The following is a 21,679-nucleotide window of genomic DNA, read 5'->3' on the forward strand; positions in this document are numbered from 1 at the left end:
CAGCGTTTTTGTTGAAAAACAAGGTTTTGTCAAAAACAATTGTTGTGGGATTTTTTAATTTATTTTTAAACAAAAGTATTACTATTTTCATCAGCGGCCAACCCGCCAACATAGAAAATGTTCTGGTTTTGATGGCTGAAAGCTGAATTGTCTTTGGTTTGCAACAAGAAACACAAAACTTTTCAGAGGAAATTTTGGAGGTAAATGAAATATTATTATTTTCCATAGGGGAAAAAATCTTTTCCTGACCAGCTCTAATGCGAAGTTTCAGGTTAGACTGTAGGCAGGGGCTTAAGGTCAGTCCATGGGCCGTCTTCTGACATGCACAAATGTTTAAGCACTGGTAGTGAGCGAAGCAGCTGGGAAGCTGCCCTTCTTTTTAGCCTACTCCGTTAGGGCTGGGAGAAAGAGTCATTAAAAGACAATGATCCATCGTGACCCAGCCAAATAAAACCTCAGCATCACAGATTCAAGCTCCACAGAAACAGGACATCCTGTCTAGTTGCTGTCCAAGAAGAGGCTGAGTGCTGGAGATCATCCTTTGAATGATGGAGACGTCTGTTCTCTTTGCCCCGTGCCTGTCTCGCTATATCCCCAGAACATCGGCAATAATGAGCGATCCTCTCAGCTTTGGGGCTCACCAGAGGTCGTGGTTGTCATTATTTATACAATGGTTGCACTGTAGGGCCCCCGACTCAGACTGGTGCTAAGGGCTGTCTATTCATCTAGTGAAAGACAGGCTCCACCCCAAAGAGCTTCCAATCTAAGTCGACAAAGGAAGTATTATCATTCCCACTGTACTGGGGCAGTGCTAAAGTGCAGAGAGATTCAATGACTTGCACAAAGCTTCTGTGGCAAAGATCTGGAACCCAGATCTTTTGAGTCCTGCAGTACCATGACCACAAGAATAGCTGTTCTTCCTGCACCCAACCCTACAGCCGCCTTCCCTAAACCCTGCTCTGAACCTGCCTGATGATTCTGTGCCCACCTCAGCACTCCCAGCTGTTTATTTTTTAACTGTAATTGCTCCCAGCTGTTTTTGCCATGCTGTGATTGCTCCAGCTGTTTTCTTATTGTGCTGTAATACGGTAGCTCCAGCTGTTTCCTTGCTGTACTGTAATCACTCCAGCTGCTTTTCACCAGACATGGATTAACCAGACTTTTTTTTCTTCCCTCTTGAGTGAAACTTGATACAGTGTACAGTCTCTCCCTTTCAAGAGATCAATAAATCTCTGTATGAGCGTGGATCTATTGTAAATTGAACATGTGTATTTGTCTCAGTTACATATCTGTCTGATTTATCTAAATTAGCTAATGATTGTGCATGAAACTCCGTTCCCGTGTTTGAAACTAATATCTAGTAGAAACACATTCAGATTTTTGGTGGCTTTGTTATGCTTTTTCATGTTAAAATATTAGCAGAAAAAGATTTGGAAAGTGCCTGTGTAAAAACAGCCCCTTCTTAGTCAGCAAATCTGTCCGCTGCGTGTATCCGAAGTTAGATCTGCGGACGTTAGTGGCTAAGATAAGTCTCTGCTGCTTTTTATTCCTGGGAGCCCTGCAGAGCCAGCCCAGGCCTGGGTGAGCGAGCTGGATTCTGTTCTAGTGAATGCATTGTTGTCAGACGTACCTTGTTAAGTACGTTCCAATTGCAGAGTCACACTGAAGACGATGGGCCAGCTTCCTTCCTGCTGAGGGAATTTTTTTCAGCTGAGTTACGCGGGAGTCACTGAGAGGAGAATGTGGCCCAGCAGAAGTGCTCTTGCTAGTGATGCTGCAGGAGAAGAAAGAACCTGGCTTAGCTCGTAGAGAGGCAGCATGATCCCGTGGTAGGGCACCGGATTGGGGCTGTATTCTTACCTCTGCCACAGGCCTGCCCCTGTGAGCTTGGGCAAATCACATCATCTCTCTGTGCTTCTGTTTCCTCTTGTCTCTTTAGACTGCAAGCGCTTTGGGTCAGGGATTGTCTTGTACTCTGGATATGTCTACACTGCAAAAACACGTCTTCCTGATTCAGATGATCTAACCCATATTAAAAGAGCAGTTCAGACATGGCAACTCGGCTTTTGACTTGGGTTAACAGCTGGAGTTAAAGCCTATAGGGGAGCCTGAAATAGAACTTGAGCCACTAACTTGAGTTAAAAGCCATGTCTTCACTGCTACTTTGACTGAGGTTCGCTAACCCTCGTTAAGAACACATCCTTTTTTGCAGTGTAGACGTACCCTAAGTGTCTGTATGGCGCGTAGCACAATGGAGTTTATTAGGGTTTCTAGTCAGTACCATAATACAAGTAATAATAAGTAATAATAGTAATAGTCATGTAAACTGGGCACACCTGATGTGGAAAGACTGAGATACCATAGTCATGGAGCCCCAGGATGCATTTCACGGAGTTGCTTTTCCAAGCAAGCACCATGTTGTAAACGTTTTAAAAACTGTAACTGGAAAGAGTTGATCTAATTTCTCTCCCTCCATATCTGTCCCACCCTCCAAGTCTGAGAGCAACCCAGGGTTCTTCTTAAAAAATGGGCTGGAAATCTGTAACAAGCAAGCACCCATGTAATTAACGATGGTGGTGAAGGTTTGTGAATAATAGGACCCTCAATTGAGTTTTATTTTGGCTTTTTTGACATGAAGCAAACTTTATTTGCATATCCCTGTTGTGTATCGCCGCGGAAGGCTAGATGTTCCCTGATGAGTCACTGGAAAAGAAATTGCCAGGTATGGCGTGGAAAAGAACAAAGAGAGGATTTTTTTGTTGAGGTGGAAACGCCGTTGGGAAGGAGGAAGGAGGGTCGCTCCTCTGCTTGAGTCATTCTGTATAAAGAACAGTTGCCTCCTCTTACCATAGTGGTCCAAAAGATGTCTGGAATCCCTTGCTCCTGAGGCACTGTGGGATGGCTGTTCAGATTTCCCCAGAAGGCACTGGTACAATCATGGTTATACAGCATAGGATGGGTGGAGGTGCACACATGGTGTTGGCTTGGATAAGCTCCTCTATGAACACAGGTCAGCTGTGTATCTTGTGACCCATTCAGAGTGTTGTGACCTGGTTGCAACAACACAATTGTGTTTGGAGTGTGGACATTGGCTGGGCATTGAGTTTGGCCCATCTAGATGCACTGGAATCCAGGATCCCCCTGTTTTCATTCCATGGAACATCAGTATTTACTATCCCTTCCAAAGGGAGTGGGTCCCGTCCAGTAGGAGGGAGAACTGGGCTTCTGGAAGAGTGAACAAGTCCTCCTAGGGAGATCAGCAGAGTGCTGCGTAGTTCACCATACGTGGGTCTTTCAGATGAGACCTTAAAAAACAAAACAAAAACGGGGTCCCATCTGCTCTGCAATGACAGTAAACATCCCAAGGCATTTTAGTAACAGTAGCTGCTGTGTTCTGTCATCCTTGGTCAACCTTTCCCCTCCTCCCCCTCGTGTGCATTGTACGGTGTTTCACTTGGTTTTTGCCTTCTATGCCAGAGGTAGCCACATTGCAGTGGTAATCTGTGGTAATGGCTGGCACTGGGATCTTTACAGAGGGAGAGTAATGCACAGGCAAAGTATTTGTTGCCTCCCCTATTGACTGGCCTGGTAGAAGATAACAGTCTACTAATGTTGCTAGCTAACGGAGCTACCCCACGTGGTCTGTGCGTCAGTGCTGAAGGTCCCCAGCTCAGACCCCGCTGACAGCCCATGTGGGAGGACTCAGCTGGGTAGTTTGGATTCAGGTCTGAATTTGGGACTGTTTGCACCTGGGGTGTTGGGTCAGGCTCCTTTCTCAGCTACAAAGCAAAAGTAAAAGGTCCCCCCTGCCTCTGAAATGGCACAGATTGAGGGGGCAGCTTTGAGTCAGTTATCTCACTGGAACTGTATTTGGCCATCTCTCTCTGTGGCTTGTATTCCTGCCTGTGCTCTGGGTTAGCAGATAAGGCACCTGGAGCTGTAATGGTCCAGCCCATCAAAGGGAAAGGAAAGATTCCCTTTCAAGATGCCTCCTGGGAGCTAACAAAGCGGTCCCTTTCTAATGCACACACGAGACCTCTGACACTTGCCCTCCCCTGCTGCCGCCTATTTCAGCCTGAAACTGGCTGCAAGTTGCGGCAAACTTTGCAAAGTTTTTTAAATGAGAAACAGGTGGTTCAAGCCACCCACCACTTCCTAATTTATTCCCTTCACATATTTACACATGCATACACCCCCATACAACCACACACACGTGTGCAAACATCTATATGCACACACACGCTACATGTACACACATCCACACATGCATGCACATATGTGACTGCACACCACCCACATTCACATATAAGTGTATTCACATCCCCCACATGCTCACACACACGTGTGCACATGCACTCACGAACACACATGCACCCCCACATCCCTCGAGCTATCACAAATCAAAGCACTTGGAGCATTTTCTTCTCTAGATGCGTAAAATAGTTGAGTAATTAGCGATACACCACTTAGGAGAGCAAATCATTTTGTTCTTCAGAACAGGCAGGCGTGTGTGTGTGTATGTTGCTTTATTTAAAGTGTTTACGGAGGGTGGAAAAAAGGCTCTTGAAAGGATCCAGTTTTAGCACAACAAAAGCATAACTCCTCCTCCATTACCGTGGAGTGAAAGCCTCTTAAAGATACAATCGATGGAAGAATAAAATTCCTGGTGACCTTCCCCGGCTACACACGCACACTTCCAGCAGTCTCTACGCACGGAAGCTCAGCGCCTGTTACTCAGGAAATCACCAGAGTTCACTTAAGCTGCTGTGTTCCAATGTTTACATGGATAGCAGCTGCAGTAATCGTTGCACATTCCGAGGTCAGCGCTGCTCAGCAGAGCAGCCAAGTTGGACCGAATGCCTCTTGCCTCTTGAGACTTGAGTTCCAATTCAGATGTGAAATGAGCCTTTTCCCCCTCCGCTGACTAGTTTACATAGTTCTAGCGGATGTTTGATTTATCTGCCTTGGAAAACCACTGCACTGATTCAGTAGTGCCTGTGCAAATATAAACCCCGGATCGGAACAGCTGACGGGGTTACAGGTCAGGACGGAAGGGCCTCGGCAGAGGTAGTGTGTGTGCATGCGGGCTCTGGACTGGAGTAGCTGGAGGGGCATCAGCAAAGCTGTGTGAGCAGGCTCCAGACTGGGATGGCAGGATGAGATGGAGGGACATTACCCGAGCTGCAAGGAGCTGGGAATGATGTGTCAGCGGGTACTGCCAGTCTGGGGTGAGTTGCACTAATGGAGTTGGGTGTGGATGTGTGAGCCAGCGCTGTTGGCATTTCACCATTGGCAGCAAGATTGTAAAGAAATAATAAAGAAAAGGGTCCCTCTCAACTGACTCCAGAAACGAGGCTTCTCACAGCAACCTCTTGACTGATGATGTGGCTGCCTGGTGCCGGCTCTGATTCCTCTAAGCCATCCAAGGTGTGCGTCCCAGGGAGCTGAGGAAAGGAGTACCCATTACAGTGAGAGGAAACCTGGGCCCAGAGGACCATGCGGAGGAGGCAGATTTGGGGACGAGCACCCATGGAGGCAGAGGCGGTTTTGACAATGTAGGCTTGTGGGAAGGCTGAGACAGGGCGGTGGATTTGGGCCAGAAGAGATGGATGATGGGGGAGCGACCACAGATGAGCTCACCGGGAGAGTCCCTGTAAGACGGTAGGAAATCCCAGCCCATGTGATTTATACTGCTTTTATTTTGTATCTCAGACATTGTGCCGCAGACCGTGTGAAACTTGTTCCACTTGTATTGCTCCCTGAATTTTTCCTATTTTTTTTACCTATGTTTGAAAGAATCCCCTACATTTAAAAAACCCTTATTGCTGAAAATAAAACCCAAACTTGAGTATCAGCGAGTCACCAGGGAGCGAGCTGTTACACATGCCTGTTGTCTCTGCACCGCTTGCGCTAGGAGAGGGAGCATTCAGAATGGAGCTCAGGAAAACCTGCTGCCTTACAGAACATAGGAACTGCCAGGTTGGGTCAGAGCCTGTTAGGGGGCTTATTCCTTCACCTACTTACTTCCCTGGTGCTTCTCGCATGAACAGAGAGCAACAATACCCGAAGTCCAAAGGTGCAAACAATTCGATGTTTATTGGGGTGAACTTCCAGCAAGCATTATTCCAGTTTCCTTCCTTAGTATCCTCCTTCCCAGCTCTGACACCACAGAGCCTTACACCTGTGTCCCTGTTCCCATTCCTACCCTTAGCCAAACATGATTCCAACTTCCTTACTCCCATTCCCTGTTCCCATTTCCCCCTTTAGCAAAACATGATTCCAATTTTCTTACCCCCATTCCCTGTTCCCATCTCCCTTACCCACATGCCCATGCCCACCCACACCCACACCCACCCACACCCACACCCAGTCACTTCCTCATTGACTACAGATTATATAGTAAAACTTGAGTTCTGCTTAGCTATACCTTAACCAATCATTTTCCTGAAATTTAACTAACCAAATTCTCACTGAAGAAGTGAGCTGTAGCTCACGAAAGCTTATGCTCTAATAAATTGGTTAGTCTCTAAGGTGCCACAAGTCCTCCTTTTCTTTTTGCGAATACAGACTAACACGGCTGTTACTCTGAAACCAGTCCTAACATATTGTAACATGATTATGTAACCAATTATATCCCACCACCTTAATTAGTTTACACCCAGCAAAATTAATTATACAGCAGACAGGAACAATCACAGAACCAGACAGAGATTATACAGACAAACAACAGCAAAGTGGGAACTATAATGACAAGACAATACAGAAGTGAGGATTTCACATCCCAGCTATTGATAAGTGAGTTCTTGCCAGACAGGATGCTATCAAACTAAGTTTCCTTTTACATTTTCTAGGCACTTCCCTTTCTCTGGAGGTGATAGGAACCATCAGGACAGGACTGCATTCCTAACAGCCGAATAGCACCTTATTTCAGTGTGACTAGTTTGGAATGTGAGGATGTGACCGGTCGCTTCCCAGCTTATGGCTGCCTCTGCTGCTTAGCCAAAGGCCTTAGCCTAAGAACAGGGCCTCAGACTGTCACAGTAAGAGAAGGCCCTTACACCAGCAGACAGTGATTTTGATTCTTTCTTTTATACCTCTATCACTAGCCAAGTGATAAGAATACACCTAAATTCTTAGAGTATAGGCCTTTACAGACAGGCCTGAATATCTATATCCTAACAGAGCCGTGGTCCATCCAGCCCAGTAGCGTCTCTGACAGTGGCCAGCACCAGATGTCTCAGAGGAAAGTGCAGTAGTAAGATGTGGGATAATTTGCCTCCCATGGAAGTCCCTATGAGCTAACAATTGGTGATCCATTGAAGGATGAATTTATGCATCCCTTCTACAATGTTTTGTTGGCATTAACTACTTCAATCCTGGATGTTCTTGTTGTCCATAGAAGCATATTTAATTATATAGATCTCTCCTGGATGATCCAGCATTCAATAGGATGGTGAAAGAATGTTCCTTATAGCGTTGTGAAAGGTATGCATTATTTGATTGGGGTTTTTTTGTGTGTACTTGTGATCTGCCTGTGTGTGTGATTATTGCTATTATTGATTATAACTGATAATAATAATTGCTATAATTGATTATAACCCCCAGAACTGTGTGTTAATTGGAGTGTTATTTGTAGCAATTAGAATTATCTGTCTGCCCCCATACGCACTCCCCTATCTATCTGCCACAATACAAAGAATAAATAATGTGCGTCTGCATATATTCTGCATTCCTGTCTGCGGTATCAGAACAGCCCCTAGGGGGTGTTGTGAGACTTAATTGGCAACTGAAGCCCATTGAGATCTTCAGATGAGAGGTGCTATGGGAGAGTAATGTATTCCGCAGTTCCAGGTTGCCACAGAAGGTTATGTCTCGCAGCAGCAGGGGAATGTGCCCTGGAAGACTGTGCTCCTGTATCCTTTGCGGTGAAACGTAAGATGCATTCCAAACACTTGTAATTAAATGGAGCATTTGCATAGTGCTGAGCATGGTTTCAATTTGCAGATGAATTCTGTGCATTTGTTTCCAAGATAAAAAAAAAATCTCTCTCTGCCCCAAAGGTTTCCCTAATGCTCCATGAACTTAATAAGTGTCTTGTGTACATGTGTACGACATGGGGCTGCTGATTCAATTAACTTGTCAATCAAGTGGAAATAGTGTATTTGCACGGCGGGAACACGGGGTAAGGCGATCCCTTTCCCATGGCTGTGGAATGAGGTCTGAGCAAAAACGCTGCAAGAAAACTGTCTGTGGACATTTGTTCGAAGGAAGAACTGAATTCCCTTCACCTGCAGCCAGGGGAGCGTATCCCATCAAACGCATTCACTGGCCAAGATGTTCATGGACATGTTCAATGTTCGTGAAAAAGTAATTTTGACTGTGGTCGGAAGATTCAGCGTGTAATAAGCATGTGCCTACCTTTTAAACACCCAAGTGTCCTATTGACTTTCAGTGCAGTTACTCAGGAGCTTAAAGTTAGGCACATGTTCAAGTTCCGTTCTGAATCAGGGCCTGGTATTTATACTCTGATCCCGACTCTGAGTCCGCTTTCTCCAATCAGGCAACAGAATCACTTCCATGTGACCTCCATATCCAATGGGAATAAGCCAACACATCTTGATTATCGAGTACCCACACAAACAGACAGCTATGAAACAGCTACGGATGAGAACCAGTTGGAGAGTAATAGCAAGTCATGGATAGAGTTGAGGGAATCCTGATCCACTCCCAGACAGAAGAGGAGCAAATGCATTGAAACAAATTATCTGCAGCTATATCCAAAAGCACAAGAAACTCACCAGGTTTTGTTAGGAAACCGAATCTCTGGCCAAGGCTTGCAAAGTGTTCTGAGTTGAGTTTCCAGGGAGTCTTGGTAGAGCGACAGCTTTGCATTGAAACTGTGAAAATGCCCATTCAGTGCAGAACTAGGAGATGCTCAGGGCTTTTAACTGAGGTCTTTCTCTTCCTGGTAGTTTGAACTCAAAGTGGAAACCCAGGGCAAGAAGTTTATATGGCTCAAGCCCCTGTGAACCCAAACCACAGAGCTCAACAAAACAGCTAGCCATGGCCTTAATGGCGCACACAACCAAAAAGCCTATTTTCAAACAGGCAATTTCAGGACGGCCCAGCTAATGGTCGTTAATAATGTTTTTGGACTTCCATCCACGTTGTTCTTTCGGCAGATCCGTCCCTGTTGCGATGTGTAATTTTTTTTTGGTAAGTGTTTATAATTGCTCCCTCTGTCTCAAATCAGAGGGTGCATTTTTCAAGCATTAACGCCTGCAGCAGATGATACTACTCATGAATTGTGATCTCTGCAAAGCAATTACCTGTTCTGTCCTCCTTAATAAGCACTTTGGGTTGGGGAGAGAAAAAAGAAATCCATGCTAAATGAGTGACTATCGATCTTAGTGTCTTCACTTGTTGCCGTTTGTGGTTGTGATTATTCTTATTGCTAATTAGAGGGAATGGTAGTGCCATGCAGAAACTGCCAAAATGTTTGCAGATCAGATCTCATGCAAGGCTTTTATCATACTGGGTGGAGCAGTGCACAGCATAATCTCCAGGCTTGGGAGAGTGAAGAATACAAATGTAACCCATAGTAACATAGTGTGGCTCTTTGTCCATCTCGAGTGGCTAGTGTATGCCTAGAATTTCATGAGTTTGCTACTTCCTTTCACCTCGTGGAGCTCTCCCTTTAGCTCAGCCAAGTATAGATTTATGATTTTTAGATCTAGAGTCCTTGTGTTGAAACCCAGCGGACAACTGATTCGTCTGTCGACCTCTGAGTGTCTGTATTGGGGCATAGGTTGGTTTATATACGTCTCCCAAGGATGTACATTTTTCACACCCCAGAGTGTCGTAGCTAAATGGACCTAAATTTTAGGGCTGGTGTGCACTACAAAGTTAGGTCAACATAAGCTGCCTTGCGTTGACCTAGTGTGCATGTGTCTACACTAAAATTTGCCTCCCACTGCTGTAAGTGCGTTGTTACACCAACATAGCAACACCACCGTCCCAAGTGATGTTGAGCCATGGTCGATGTACTGAGGGCAATGCAAGGTGAGTGTAGACGATGCGTTAGCTATGTTGACCCTAACAGTCCTCCAGCAGCTGTCCCACAAGGCCTGACACTGACTGCTGTGGTCACAACTGTGAACTTCACTGCCCAGCAGCCCAGATCTCCCCCACTCCCTTTAAAGCCGTGTGAATTTTTGAAATGCCTTTTCCTGACTGTCCAGCAAGCACACCTAGCAGCTCCCCATTGTTGTGTGCAACTGCCCAGCTGACCACGCTGGCTACACTCTCCAGACGCGCTCTGGCCTAGAGTAGACAGGAGATGTCGGCTCTCCTGGGCCTGTGGGGAGAATAATAGAATATCAGGGTTGGAAGGGACCTCAGGAGGTCATCTAGTCCAACCCCCTGCTCAAACCAGGACCAATCCCCAACTAAATCATCCCAGCCAGGGCTTTGTCAAGACTGACCTTAAAAACCACAAAGGAAGGAGATTCCACCACCTCCCTAGGTAACGCATTCCAGTGCTTCACCACCCTCCTAGTGAAAAGGTTTTTCCTAATATCCAACCTAAACCTCCCCCACTGCAACTTGAGACCATTACTCCTTGTTCTGTCATCTGGTACCACTGAGAACAGTCTAGATCCATCCTTTTTGGAACCCCCTTTCAGGTAGTTGAAAGCAGCTATCAACCCCCCCCCTCATTCTTCTCTTTCGCAGACTAAACAATCCCAGTTCCCTCAGTCTCTCCTCATAAGTCATGTGTTCCAGACCCCTAATCATTTTTGTTGCCCTCCGCTGGATGTTTTCCAATTTTTCCACATCCTTCTTGTAGTGTGGGGCCCCAAACTGGAGAGTGTAGCCAGCGTGGTCAGCACAGAAGAGGCTGTGCAGACCCAGCTGTGGACCAGCCATAGAAATGTGGACATCTACAAGCAGATTGCACTGGGGATGGAGGAGAAGGGCTATGACAGGGACCAGCAGCAACGCCACGTGAAAGCAAAGGAACTGCGGCGGGTGCAGTAGAAGGCCAGTGAGGCCAACAGTTGATCTGGTGTCGAGCTGCAGACCTGCCACTTTAACAATGAACTGTGTGCCGTACTTTGGGAGACCCCACCGCGACCCACACTAGAGATACTGCCGAGGAGCCTGAGTCCCAGGCCTCCAGCGTGAACAGCGAGGAGGTAGTGGAGGAAGAAGAGGAGGAGGAAGGAGGACATGCGACGGGGTGGGACCAGCTATGCCATGTGCCAGGATCTGTTTTCCGGTCAGTCCCAGCAGTTGATCATGTGCGAGCCCAGTGCAGGGGAAGGAAGCTCGGGTAAGCGTGTAAATGTATTTCCCATTACAGTGATGTACTGATGGTGCCCCCAAGTTAGCAGGATACAGCTATCGACTTTTCATTAATTTAGGTGGGTGGAAGGGGGTTATGCCGAGCAATTTGTTTTTGTGCACAGGGATGTCCCTTGAATCCTCCTGAGAGATCTCAGTGAAACGGTCATGGAGTTACTCTGAAATCCTCGCCTGAAATTAAGGACAACCACAGCTTCACATACATTGACCTGTGAGAGCCACGGCTGCTGTATGTTTAGGTAAAATGGACATGAATGTTCTTTCCCCATCATATGTTCTGTTCTATTAATTTATTAAGTTTTTAAAGTATTTGCTTTTAAATTGCACAGATTTTTCTTTTCACAGATTTTGTTACTGAATAAAATTCTGTTATTTGGAAAATAATTCAACTTTATTAGTTCACAACAGAGGGCCTACCTGTTCTGAAAGCACCCACTCACTTGTTACTGTACAGCATGACACAACTCATAGGATCAGTGACAAACAGTGTAATCATCATAAATGTATAACAAGCACTACAAAATCAAGGGGTCCATTAACAGTGTTATATCCTTAGATGTGCAGCAAGCACCACAAAATTCCTAACAGGCCCTGAAACAGCTGGCCCAGGTAGAGCACAATCCACCACAATGCCTTACTGTGGCTTAGTGTTAAAGCGCTCTTTCAAAGCCTCCCTGAGCCGTATAGCTCTGCATTGAGCTCTTCTGATAGTCCTGCTGTCTGGCTGTTCAAACTCAGCAGACAGCTGCTCCAGCTCTGCCCTCCACCCCAACGGCAACATTGCCCCCTTTGCTCCACAGATATTATGCAGGACACAGAGATATTTTTCTCATTGAGATCCAGTCCTGCAAGTAAACAGCACCAGCGTCCCTTCAATCCACCAAAAGCACATTCAACTGTCATTCTGCACCTGCTGAGCCAGCAGTTGAATCTTTCCTTGATGCTGTCAAGGTGGCCGGTGTACGACTTCATGAGTCAGGGGGAAAAGGGATAAACTGGGTCGCCCAGGACCACTAGTGGCATTTCAACATCGCCAGTGGTAATCCCATGGTCAGGGAATAAAATCTTTGCTTGTAGGTTGCTGAACAGTCTTGTGTTCTTAAAGGTGTGAGCATCATGCACCTTCCCTGAGCAGCCAATACTGATGTTGGTGAAGCATCCCTGGATCTAGCAATACTTGCATAGCCATAGAAAAGTAGTCTTTTCTGTTGGTATACTCTGTGGCAAGGTGGTCTTGTGCCAAAGTAGGGATGTGCATCTGTTGCTTCACTGCAGTTTGGGAACCCCTCTGCTGCAGATCCATCCTCAACGTCCTGTACATGGCCAAGAGAGACAGTCCGGCGCAGCAGGAGACAGTTAATCGCCCTGCGCTCTTGCATGACAATGGCTCCCACAGTGGATTTTCCCAACTCCAAAATGATTTCCTGCTGACCAGTAGCAATCTGACATTGCAAGTTTCCACAGCACGATAGCCACTCGCTTCTCCACTATCAGTGCAGCTCTCATTCTGGTGTGTCTGCACTGGAGGGCTGGGGCGAGCTCGTCACACAGATCCAGGAACGTGGCCTTGCATATCCAAAAGTTCTGCACCCACTGCTCATCATCCTAAGCCTGCATTACGATGTGATCCCAGCAGTCAGCGCTTATTTCTTGGGCCCAGAAGTGGTGTTCCACATTTGCAGCTGCGCCATGAACGCCACCAACAACCTTGAATTGGTTCTCACTATATCCCACAGCAATCCGTCCTCCAAGGAATTGTCCTGTTCCCCACTCATTTGGTTCTTCTTGCATCTCTTCAAATACTTCAGGATCATGTGTCCTGTGCTTGCAACGCTCACGACAGGAGTATAGAGCAATGCAGGCTCCATGCATCTATCAGAGATGATGAACAGCGAGGAGGGCCACGGAGGTTTGTGAGGTTTTGAAAAAAGACATGAAAATTATGGACTATAGATGATGCTATGAAATGGAGACAGTTGCATACTGGGAAGTTCACCCCTTTGCTCCCAGTCATCCTAGCATGATTCGTTTCTGCTCCACCATGCATTGCCAAAACTTTCCAACAGACAGTGTGCTGGACGGTGGCAGGTTGCACACTGGGATACCTACCCATGGTGCCCTGCACTGTGCATTGACATAAGCACTCCTGGTGAGTACACACAGTGCCAATGCATGGAGCCAAGTATACACGCTCACAAGCGATTACTAACTGCGGTGGCTGTATCAGCCTGAGGCCTGGTCTACGCTGCAGAGTTAGGTGGACGCAAAGTGGCTTACATGCCTAATTATGTCAGCGTCTACACTAGAATGCTGCTTCCACGAAAGTAAGTCCCCTGCTACACTGACATAATAACACCACCTCCACGAAAGGCACAGGCCTGAGGTCAGTGTAGTTAGGGCATTGCAGTGTCTGGGTAGACCCTGCATTATTTACATTACCTAGGGTGGCTGTCAGTGCCAAGGGAAGTGGGGGGCCACCTGTGAGCCCCACAAGGGGCTCCAGCTGTCAGTGTCCCCACTTCAGTTGGTGGAAGCACCCCGGTGAGGACACACACCGCTGACAGAAGGAGCAAGTGTAGACATGAACCACTGCTTTAATTACTGCGGCGGCTGTACGTCAACTTAACTTAAGTCAACTTAGTTTTGTTATGTAGACAAGCCTTACGTTTGTAGTGTAGATGTGGCCTTGGGGGTGGGCTAACTCCCCTGCCATTGAGGTCAGTGGGAGCAGAGGGGGACGGGGAGGATGGTCTTTGCTCTGCTTTTGTTGTTGTGGGGTGGCTGCTGTCCCCTGGCTGTTTTTATGATGGTTATTGTTTTTCTGGAAGGTGATGGACAGAAAATCACAGGTGGTGGGTGTGCTAAGCACCCTTTATTCAGGCTAAATGGGGAGAGAGAACTGAAGACAATACAAGCTATTGCCCAAGGCACTAGGGCACATGGCAGAGCCTGAGCAGAGTTAAGCTGTATGGTCTGTGGGGTTTCCCTGAGACCAGTTGCAAATACAGGGACTAGGGGATTGATTTGCAAGCTCTGTATGTGTGTTAGAGAAAGAAAGCCAGCAGCCAGTGAGAGGCACCTGGGCAGACATGAGCCTGGCCCAGAGAGGGAGCAAAGACAAAGGACTGGCTGGAAAGCCCGGGTTGGAAATTGTGAGCAATGGAAATGCCCATGACTGTTTGTTCCCACCATGTTCAGGGAAACAGGACTTGGGTGCTTATTCTTTGTGAATAAACTAGATGGTACTAAAGAAATCCCTGACTCGTAACATCAGTTCCTCCTCCTGATGGAAATGGTCCATCATGGTCCTGCATGGATATTGATGTTAATTACTCTTGGGCCATGTGCAGCCTTTGGGCAGGTGTCTTTTTGTCTTGTAGTGTGTGTGAATGAACAGCATGGGAGTCATGGCGATCAGGTGGTCTGGTTTCAAGCTGGCTGTTCTGGACAGAGGGGGTGCTGTTCTCTTTGTTAAAATGAAGCTTGGAGAGGAAGGAAGGAGATGGGAGAGATAGGAATGGGAGCTCCCTCTTGGCTACGTGTACCCCAGGCACCCCCAGAGGCTGTTTCCAAAGCTGGTTACAGGGCTGTCTCTGGGGGGCTCGATCTCTAGTGATTCCCAGCTAGCCCAGCGCCAAACGTGGGCAAACATTCAGCAGTCCTAGTGGAAACCAGCCATGCCACTGTAAAAGGGAGAGCGCCCCAGGAGTTGGTGGGGGGAGGCTGGAAGGAGACGACCCCAGGCTGCTTGAGGAGAAGGGTCATTGCTGAAAAGTCAGCACTTGGCAGCAGTTAGCACACGCTGCTCTCTCTCCAGTGCCGGTTTACCCCTGTCCCTAAGATGAGAGACATTGGTGCTAACTACATGGCATCTCTTGACAGACGCTGGCAGTTAGCAGTGACTGGTTGACAATGAGGCAGAACGAATTGATTAGGTTCCGGAATCATCCCACTCTTGGTAGGGCAAACGGCTATTAATGAAAAGAGAACCCGCTCCGTACCCAGACTTTTACGCCAACTCTCTAAGGTGAATGGAAGCTTTGCCAAGGTGAGGCAGTGTGGGCTAATGGGTAGCACACACTACTAGTGTTGAGAGACCTGGGTTCTATTCCCAGCTCTATTGTATGACCATGGGCAAGTCTCTCTCTGTGCCTCTGTTTCCCCTACCACACTTTGTCTATTTAGATCGCAAGCTCTTTGTAGCAGGGTCTGTCGCTTGTTTCATGCATGTACAACGCCTGGCGTAGGAGAACTCGGGTAGCTGCTGCTGTAAAACTTTGCAAAGTGTAGTGGGTCGTTCACCCCTTTACTTTCCCCTGCCAGGAGTAGGCGCGACCAATCGCTGCAGAAATGCCCACTTTTGTAAGATCCCCCGTGGAGTTCTGCAGGCCCAAGAGGCTCAGGTGAATATCCACACTTCAGGCAATCCAAGACCCTCATTGCCTTAGTGCAGTGCTCATGACTGCTCTGCCTGGGTATCCAGCCACTGCCTGAGTCTCTTCACTCTTTTGCTTTTACTGTTACAAAGGAGCGGAAAGACTGTACTCAGAAGAATGCAGTCAGGCTGCCCTATAAAAGAGACATGAGCAGGCATAGCCAGCAGATTCCCCAGCGTTGGGTTTGTTTGAGCGCTAGTTTATGGAGGAGGGAGCGAGTGCTGCTGCTGCAGAGACCGGCCCAAGGTCTCTTGGATTACGCAGAGACGTTCAGGGAATGCCATTGTTTTTCCTGGGCTGTTGAACTTTTTCTTGAGTTTGACTCATTGGCTTAAACTGGAGATGAGGTTTACTGCCTCCAATCCAAGAGCAGCCTTGCCAGCCACAGGGAGTGTCTGAGTGCTCATGCATTGAGGAATCTGCCCTGTGCTTTGTAAGGATGAAAAAATGAAAGCTGCTTTGTCTCTCCAATTCCAGACTCATCCTTAGGGGGTGCGCCATCCTGTGGCTACTCAGGGATTTTGTAGGACCTACCAAAACCATTATCCAAAGAACATGAGCACTTTAGAAACATCCATTAACTGTGTGTGCCTTGCAAGGTGGGATAATTATCTCCATTTGACTGATAGTCAAACGGAGGCACTAGGATGTTAAGTGATTTGCCCAAGGTCATGCAGCAGCTCAGTTGCAAAGCTGGGTACAGAAGCCAGGAGTCTTGACACCGTGTTCCCTGCTCTGTCCTCTGGGCTGCAAATCTAGATCAGTGAAAGCTTGCAGAGCTGCAGGTTTCTCTTTGAAACTGTAAGAGAGGAGAGTGTCCCCATCCAACCCCACCGTCTGCAGGGACAAGGGCATTGGAGAGAACCTTATCAGAGGAATGATCCTCTCCATCCTATTATTTATTTCTTCAGCCCAATTTAGCAGCCCCATCTGGCCAAGTGTTTCATTGTCCCCATGACTGAATTGAGGTAGAGCCTGCATCAATGACAGTCAATGGAAAGTTCACTAGTGAGCTAGGCCTATGTGGAAAATCTACCCTGTGGAGCAACACGGTTATTGTGACATAATCCCCCGTGTAGACAGCGCTGTGTCGATGGGAGGGCTTCTCCTGTCACCATAGCTACTGTCTCTCGGGGAGCTGGAGTACCTAGGCCGACCGGAGCAGCTCTCTTATTGGTGTAGGTGGCTTCTTCACTAAGCGCTGCAGTGGTGTGGTGCAAGTGTAGACAAGCCCTAAGTGTTTGTTTCTGAACAATCCAATGCCCCTGAAGCGATGAAGGCATCTGTGCTGTGTTAGCCTAGGTACTTATGTGGCCTCTTCATTATGGTGGCTGAGCACCTCACAGTCCATACAATATTTAGCCTCATGACCCCCCCAGCGGGGTAGCGCATTGCTGTTGTTTTCCTTGGACACCTGGAGGATTGAAGCTCAGCAAGAGCAAGACCCAGATCCTCACTGATCTCAGTGGGAGTCAGGCCTCTGTGAGACTTAGGCCTAGGTGACTTGCCCAGGGACACAGAGGAAGGCTGTGGCAGAGCAGGGATGTGACCTCCCCCCCCCGGTTCCCAAGTCCCAGGCTAGCCTCCAATGCACTGGGCTGTCCTGATCTTAGCATTGAACTGACACTGTCCTTTCCAAACACTCCAGGAAGAGTCCGGCCCCTGTCTGCTTTGTGTGTTCTCCCCCTGGGCTGGGGGGAGCTGGCGGAGATTGCAGTGATGTCACAAAGCCTGTCTATACCTATGGACATTGGGGGCAAGCTGGGGTGTCTCAGCAGCTTCCTCATAACCCCTGGTTTCCAGAGGCTGCTGAGCAAGCCCTGCCTATGTGCTACAGTCACTGGGGAACATTGTGATCCGCATCCTCAGCTGGGATAACTTGGTGCAGGTCCATTAAAGTCAATGGAGCTTTGCTGCCTTCCACCAGCTGAGGATCTGGCCCTTTCTGTTAAAAACTCCCCGCACCTGCCATTTTCTTTCCAGCTGGATGGGGTCAAGATGCCTGGGGGTTGCAGGCAATCCCCAAAGAGCCAGCAATCAGCCCTAAATCCTATCTGGACTCGGAGCTGCACCAAGATCTGCGTAAGGTGTGAGCCTGAATGCTGAATCTCTTGGGCTTGAGCCGTGCCCCCAGCATTGTCTGAAAAGTGGGTGGGGTTTTATTGGGGGGGGCATAATGATGCAGACGGCATTCTTGTTTGCTTTTAACTCCTCTGTGACCAGCAGTGTTGTCAGCGAAGCCGAGTGCCCGGCGCAGACTTGCCATCCCCTGGCAGAATTTCATCGTTCCTTCATTCTTCTCTTTGTTTCACTAGTCCCCGGAGGCATCGCCTCAGAGTCACTCACCTTCACCCCCTTGGAGGACATGATCTTCCTGAAATGGGAAGAGCCACTGGAAGCCAACGGGCTGATCACCCAGTATGAGGTAGGTTCTACGGCGTTGTTCCGCAGTACGGGAGAAGCACCTGGGGCCGGGTGATGGAGCCACAGATACGTTTTAAAAGAATCCACTTAAATGTCTGTAATCCTGTTACCACAAATCTACAGTCCTGGAACTAACACTTGAAAAGTTACCAGGCCCCGGTACAAAGCCTAATAAAGAATAATAAAAATAACACCATTTAGCCAGGAGTGTCCCAAGTTCTTATCTTACCTCTGCCACTGATTCACTGTGTGGCCTTGGTTGAGTCACTTAGGTCCCAAAGTGGCCTGTAATTTTGAGTGCCTCCATTTTGGACACCCAGGGCCTGACTTTCAGAGGGTCTGATCACCTGCAGCCACCCTTGGCTTCATACGGAGTTGCATGTGCTTGGCACCTCTGAAAATCCAACCTAGCTCCTCTCTACAATTGGGCATCCAAACACAGAAGTGCCCAAAATGAGAGTCCACCCTTGAAAATTGGCCGTTAGCCCTCCCTGTGTCTCCATGTCCCCAGGGGACAGTACCAGCTACTTCCCAAGCCAGCAGTGAGGATTAATCTGTTAAGTGTTTGTACAGTACTTTGAGAATGCAAAGCACCATTTAAGTTCTGGGTAGCATTAGCCCCCAGGCTGTTGCATTTCACAGGCTCTGGGACATCTGGCAACCCATCCAGTCCACTCGCAGCACGTGAGGCAACACAGGAGCGGTTGGTAGAGTTTGTTCCTTTCTCAGCAAGGCATTGAGGAGAGATGTTCTTTGAGTGTCTCTTTTTGCTCGGTTCAGTGCAGAGAGAAAATGTCACATTGTGGCCAGTGTGTTTCTCGAATGGGGACGCTCGCGGGAGGGCCCCTCTGTCTCCCAAATGAATTCAGGCAAGACTCCCTCTTATCTCTCTTTGCTTTTCAGCCTTCACGCTGGCCTCTCCGTCATCAACAAAATTATTAGAGCACGGAAACAGACAAATGAAAAGCTGATGCCTATCTTCGTTCCCCTTGCTGCAGTTGCGTGAACTGCGCTGCGTGGGGAATGATGGAGGCTCAGCTTTTCATTCTGGAGCCGCTGTTTTCTATCAGGGAGATTAAGGGCTACTGCATCGTTATTGCTACCTTCGAGCCCTTGGTTTGGAGTGTGAGATCCAGCCCGCTTTTTATCCTCTTTACAACGGGGTCCCTATCTCTCTCCATGTCTCTCTTTGAATGCTGGTGTAGTCACCTTGCAATGGCTTTTCACGCCAGAGCCCCTGCATGTGGCTCTTAGTCACAAAAGGACAATCCTGGTTTCTGAAGGGAACTCCTTAGAAGCCTGAGTGGTGGGGCTGGGTGGGTCCATGGCACAGTCAGTTAGTGCACTAACTTGTGGGGTGTGGAGAAAAGGGTTCAAATCTGCTGTCAGGTCTGAGGTTAAAAATAAATGTGTTGCGTGGTAGCTGACCTTGGTTCCTGGCAGGCTTTTCTCCCCAGACTGTTTCTGCTCAAGAGAGAGTCCTTGGGCTGGAGTGAGGGAGGTTGGGGGGTCCAGAGCTGGAACATCAGGGGACAGGAGTGAGGGGTATTGGCAGGGCTGTGTGTGGGGGGGTCTCAGGGTGGTATAGCAGAGGGTGCCATCAGGTTTCTTGCATAGTCTTGGGTCTAGTGCTCCCAGCTGGTCACTTTCTCAAGTTCAAATTCAACACCAATCTTGTTTTAGGGATAGATTGGTGAGGCCTCTTTCTATATTTAAAAAACCCAAAGCCGCCCCACACTGCTCCCACCTCTTCCCCATGTCTGTGTTCCGTGCAGGGGCACTCCGGTCACAGGACCAGATCTGCATGCCCCACCTAAACACCCTGCTGCACAACCCCCTCAGACCGCCCTCCTGCTCTCCCCTCCCCATGTTAATCTGCTCCCCCCATGAGCCCCCCGGCTGTCTCACAGTCTCTCGTGTTTTCCTAGATCAGCTACCAGAGCATTGAGTCTTCGGACCCAGCCGTCAATGTGCCAGGCCCCCGCCGCACCGTCTCCAAGCTCCGCAATGAGACCTACCATGTCTTCTCCAACCTGCACCCAGGCACCACCTACCTGTTCTCCGTGCGAGCACGCACTGGCAAGGGTTTCGGCCAGACCGCGCTGACCGAGATCACCACCAACATCTCTGGTAGGCTATCGAGATGTTGGCCCTCTGGCTTTGGGCTGGGGAGAAGGTGGCAGGGTTGGGCTCTTTGGAGAGGAGGGAAAAGTGGTTTGCTCTTTCCGTGTCTGTATCTATGCCAGCATGTGAGCCCAAACTCCCAATCCACTGTGGGCATGACAGAGCCTTGGCACAGGAGTAGGGACGGTAGCCCTGGTGACATGGCCAACCCCAGGAAATCAGCCTCCCTGAGGTTCTCATCACAGTCTCAGCTGGATCTTTCTTTGCTTCCTGTCTGCCCCCTTCTCTCCTGACCCTTTTTCCACTTCGCAGAGTAACCACTGATCTATTGTTTTCCTTATGTGGCAGTCGGATTCCCCGCTGCTCCAAGCGCTCAGTCCAGCAGACAGCGGGAAAGCCCCCGTTAACTTACACAGTGCCGGAGCAGGTTCTGTCTAAGTTACTGCTAGTGCTAACTCCCCGCCGCAACGTGCAAACCGGCAGGTGGGCACCAGGGCTTGGTGCACTGTTTAGCATGCGTGCTTTGGGAAATGCGGCCTGCTGTGCCGGGGAAAGACGGGAGTCTGCATCTCCCCAAGACAGGGGCAGCTTGGAGAGTGGCATTGCCCACTTCCTGCCAGCCTGAGCTGCAGGTACCAGCCGCAGGGAGAAAAGAGAGTTCATGGCTATGCAGTCATCAGCCTCTCAGTTCGGACTGCCAAAAAGCTGGCCAGTCAGTGCTGTGACTAGCTCTCTGCTAAGTACTAGACGGAGCCCACTGCTTCACTTCACCCACGGCTTCATTTCACCCACGCCACCCAGCGGCTTGGATTTGAACTGGTGACCTGCTGCACAAAGGGAAGTGCTTCCATCTCCTATTCGGAGTACCCCCTTCTGCCTGTCCACAGCACCCGCAATGAACCCTCTTCCTCCGTACACCAGGAGCCGCTTCCCCACTGTGCTAATACCCGATCCAACGGGAATCTGCACAGCCCTTCCAGGAGGTGAGAGAGACGTCAGAAGCAAGGCTGCTCAGTGGCAGTCAGGGTCTCTTTGTGCCCTCCTCCCCTGCCTACTGCTGGGCTTGCACAGTGAAATACGCCTTCCCTTGAAATGGATTCTTCATGCTCCGAAGATCCCCTCCCCATACTCCCAGCTACCCTGCAGTCAGAATTCAAATGGAAAACAGCGTGTGTTACATTTTACAGCCCTGCTGGATAATTTAGTTGCATTGAGGTCCCCGAGCTGCCGTGTTTACATTACACCAGATCTGAGCTGGGGTGCTTGCGGAACACATTTCCTAACTCACTGGAGCGGCCTCGATTTGTGACCCGTTAGCCAGAGGTGGG

General features: G+C 48.6%; 1 protein-coding gene across 16 annotated transcripts in view; it reads left to right on the forward strand.

Annotated features, from left to right (window-relative positions):
* The window catches only part of PTPRU (protein tyrosine phosphatase receptor type U), a 321,138-nt gene that overhangs the window by 184,960 nt on the left and 114,499 nt on the right, over positions 1-21,679 (forward strand). For all 16 annotated transcript variants that reach the window (XM_073317468.2, XM_073317470.2, XM_073317476.2 and 13 more), the window contains exons 9-10: positions 18,119-18,228; positions 20,156-20,357. In XM_073317468.2, the coding sequence (XP_073173569.2) occupies positions 18,119-18,228; positions 20,156-20,357 (312 nt within the window). The remainder of the gene's footprint in view (positions 1-18,118; positions 18,229-20,155; positions 20,358-21,679) is intronic.

This window comes from Lepidochelys kempii, chromosome 19 (genome assembly GCF_965140285.1).
Source record: "Lepidochelys kempii isolate rLepKem1 chromosome 19, rLepKem1.hap1, whole genome shotgun sequence".
Classification (NCBI taxonomy): domain Eukaryota; kingdom Metazoa; phylum Chordata; order Testudines; family Cheloniidae; genus Lepidochelys; species Lepidochelys kempii.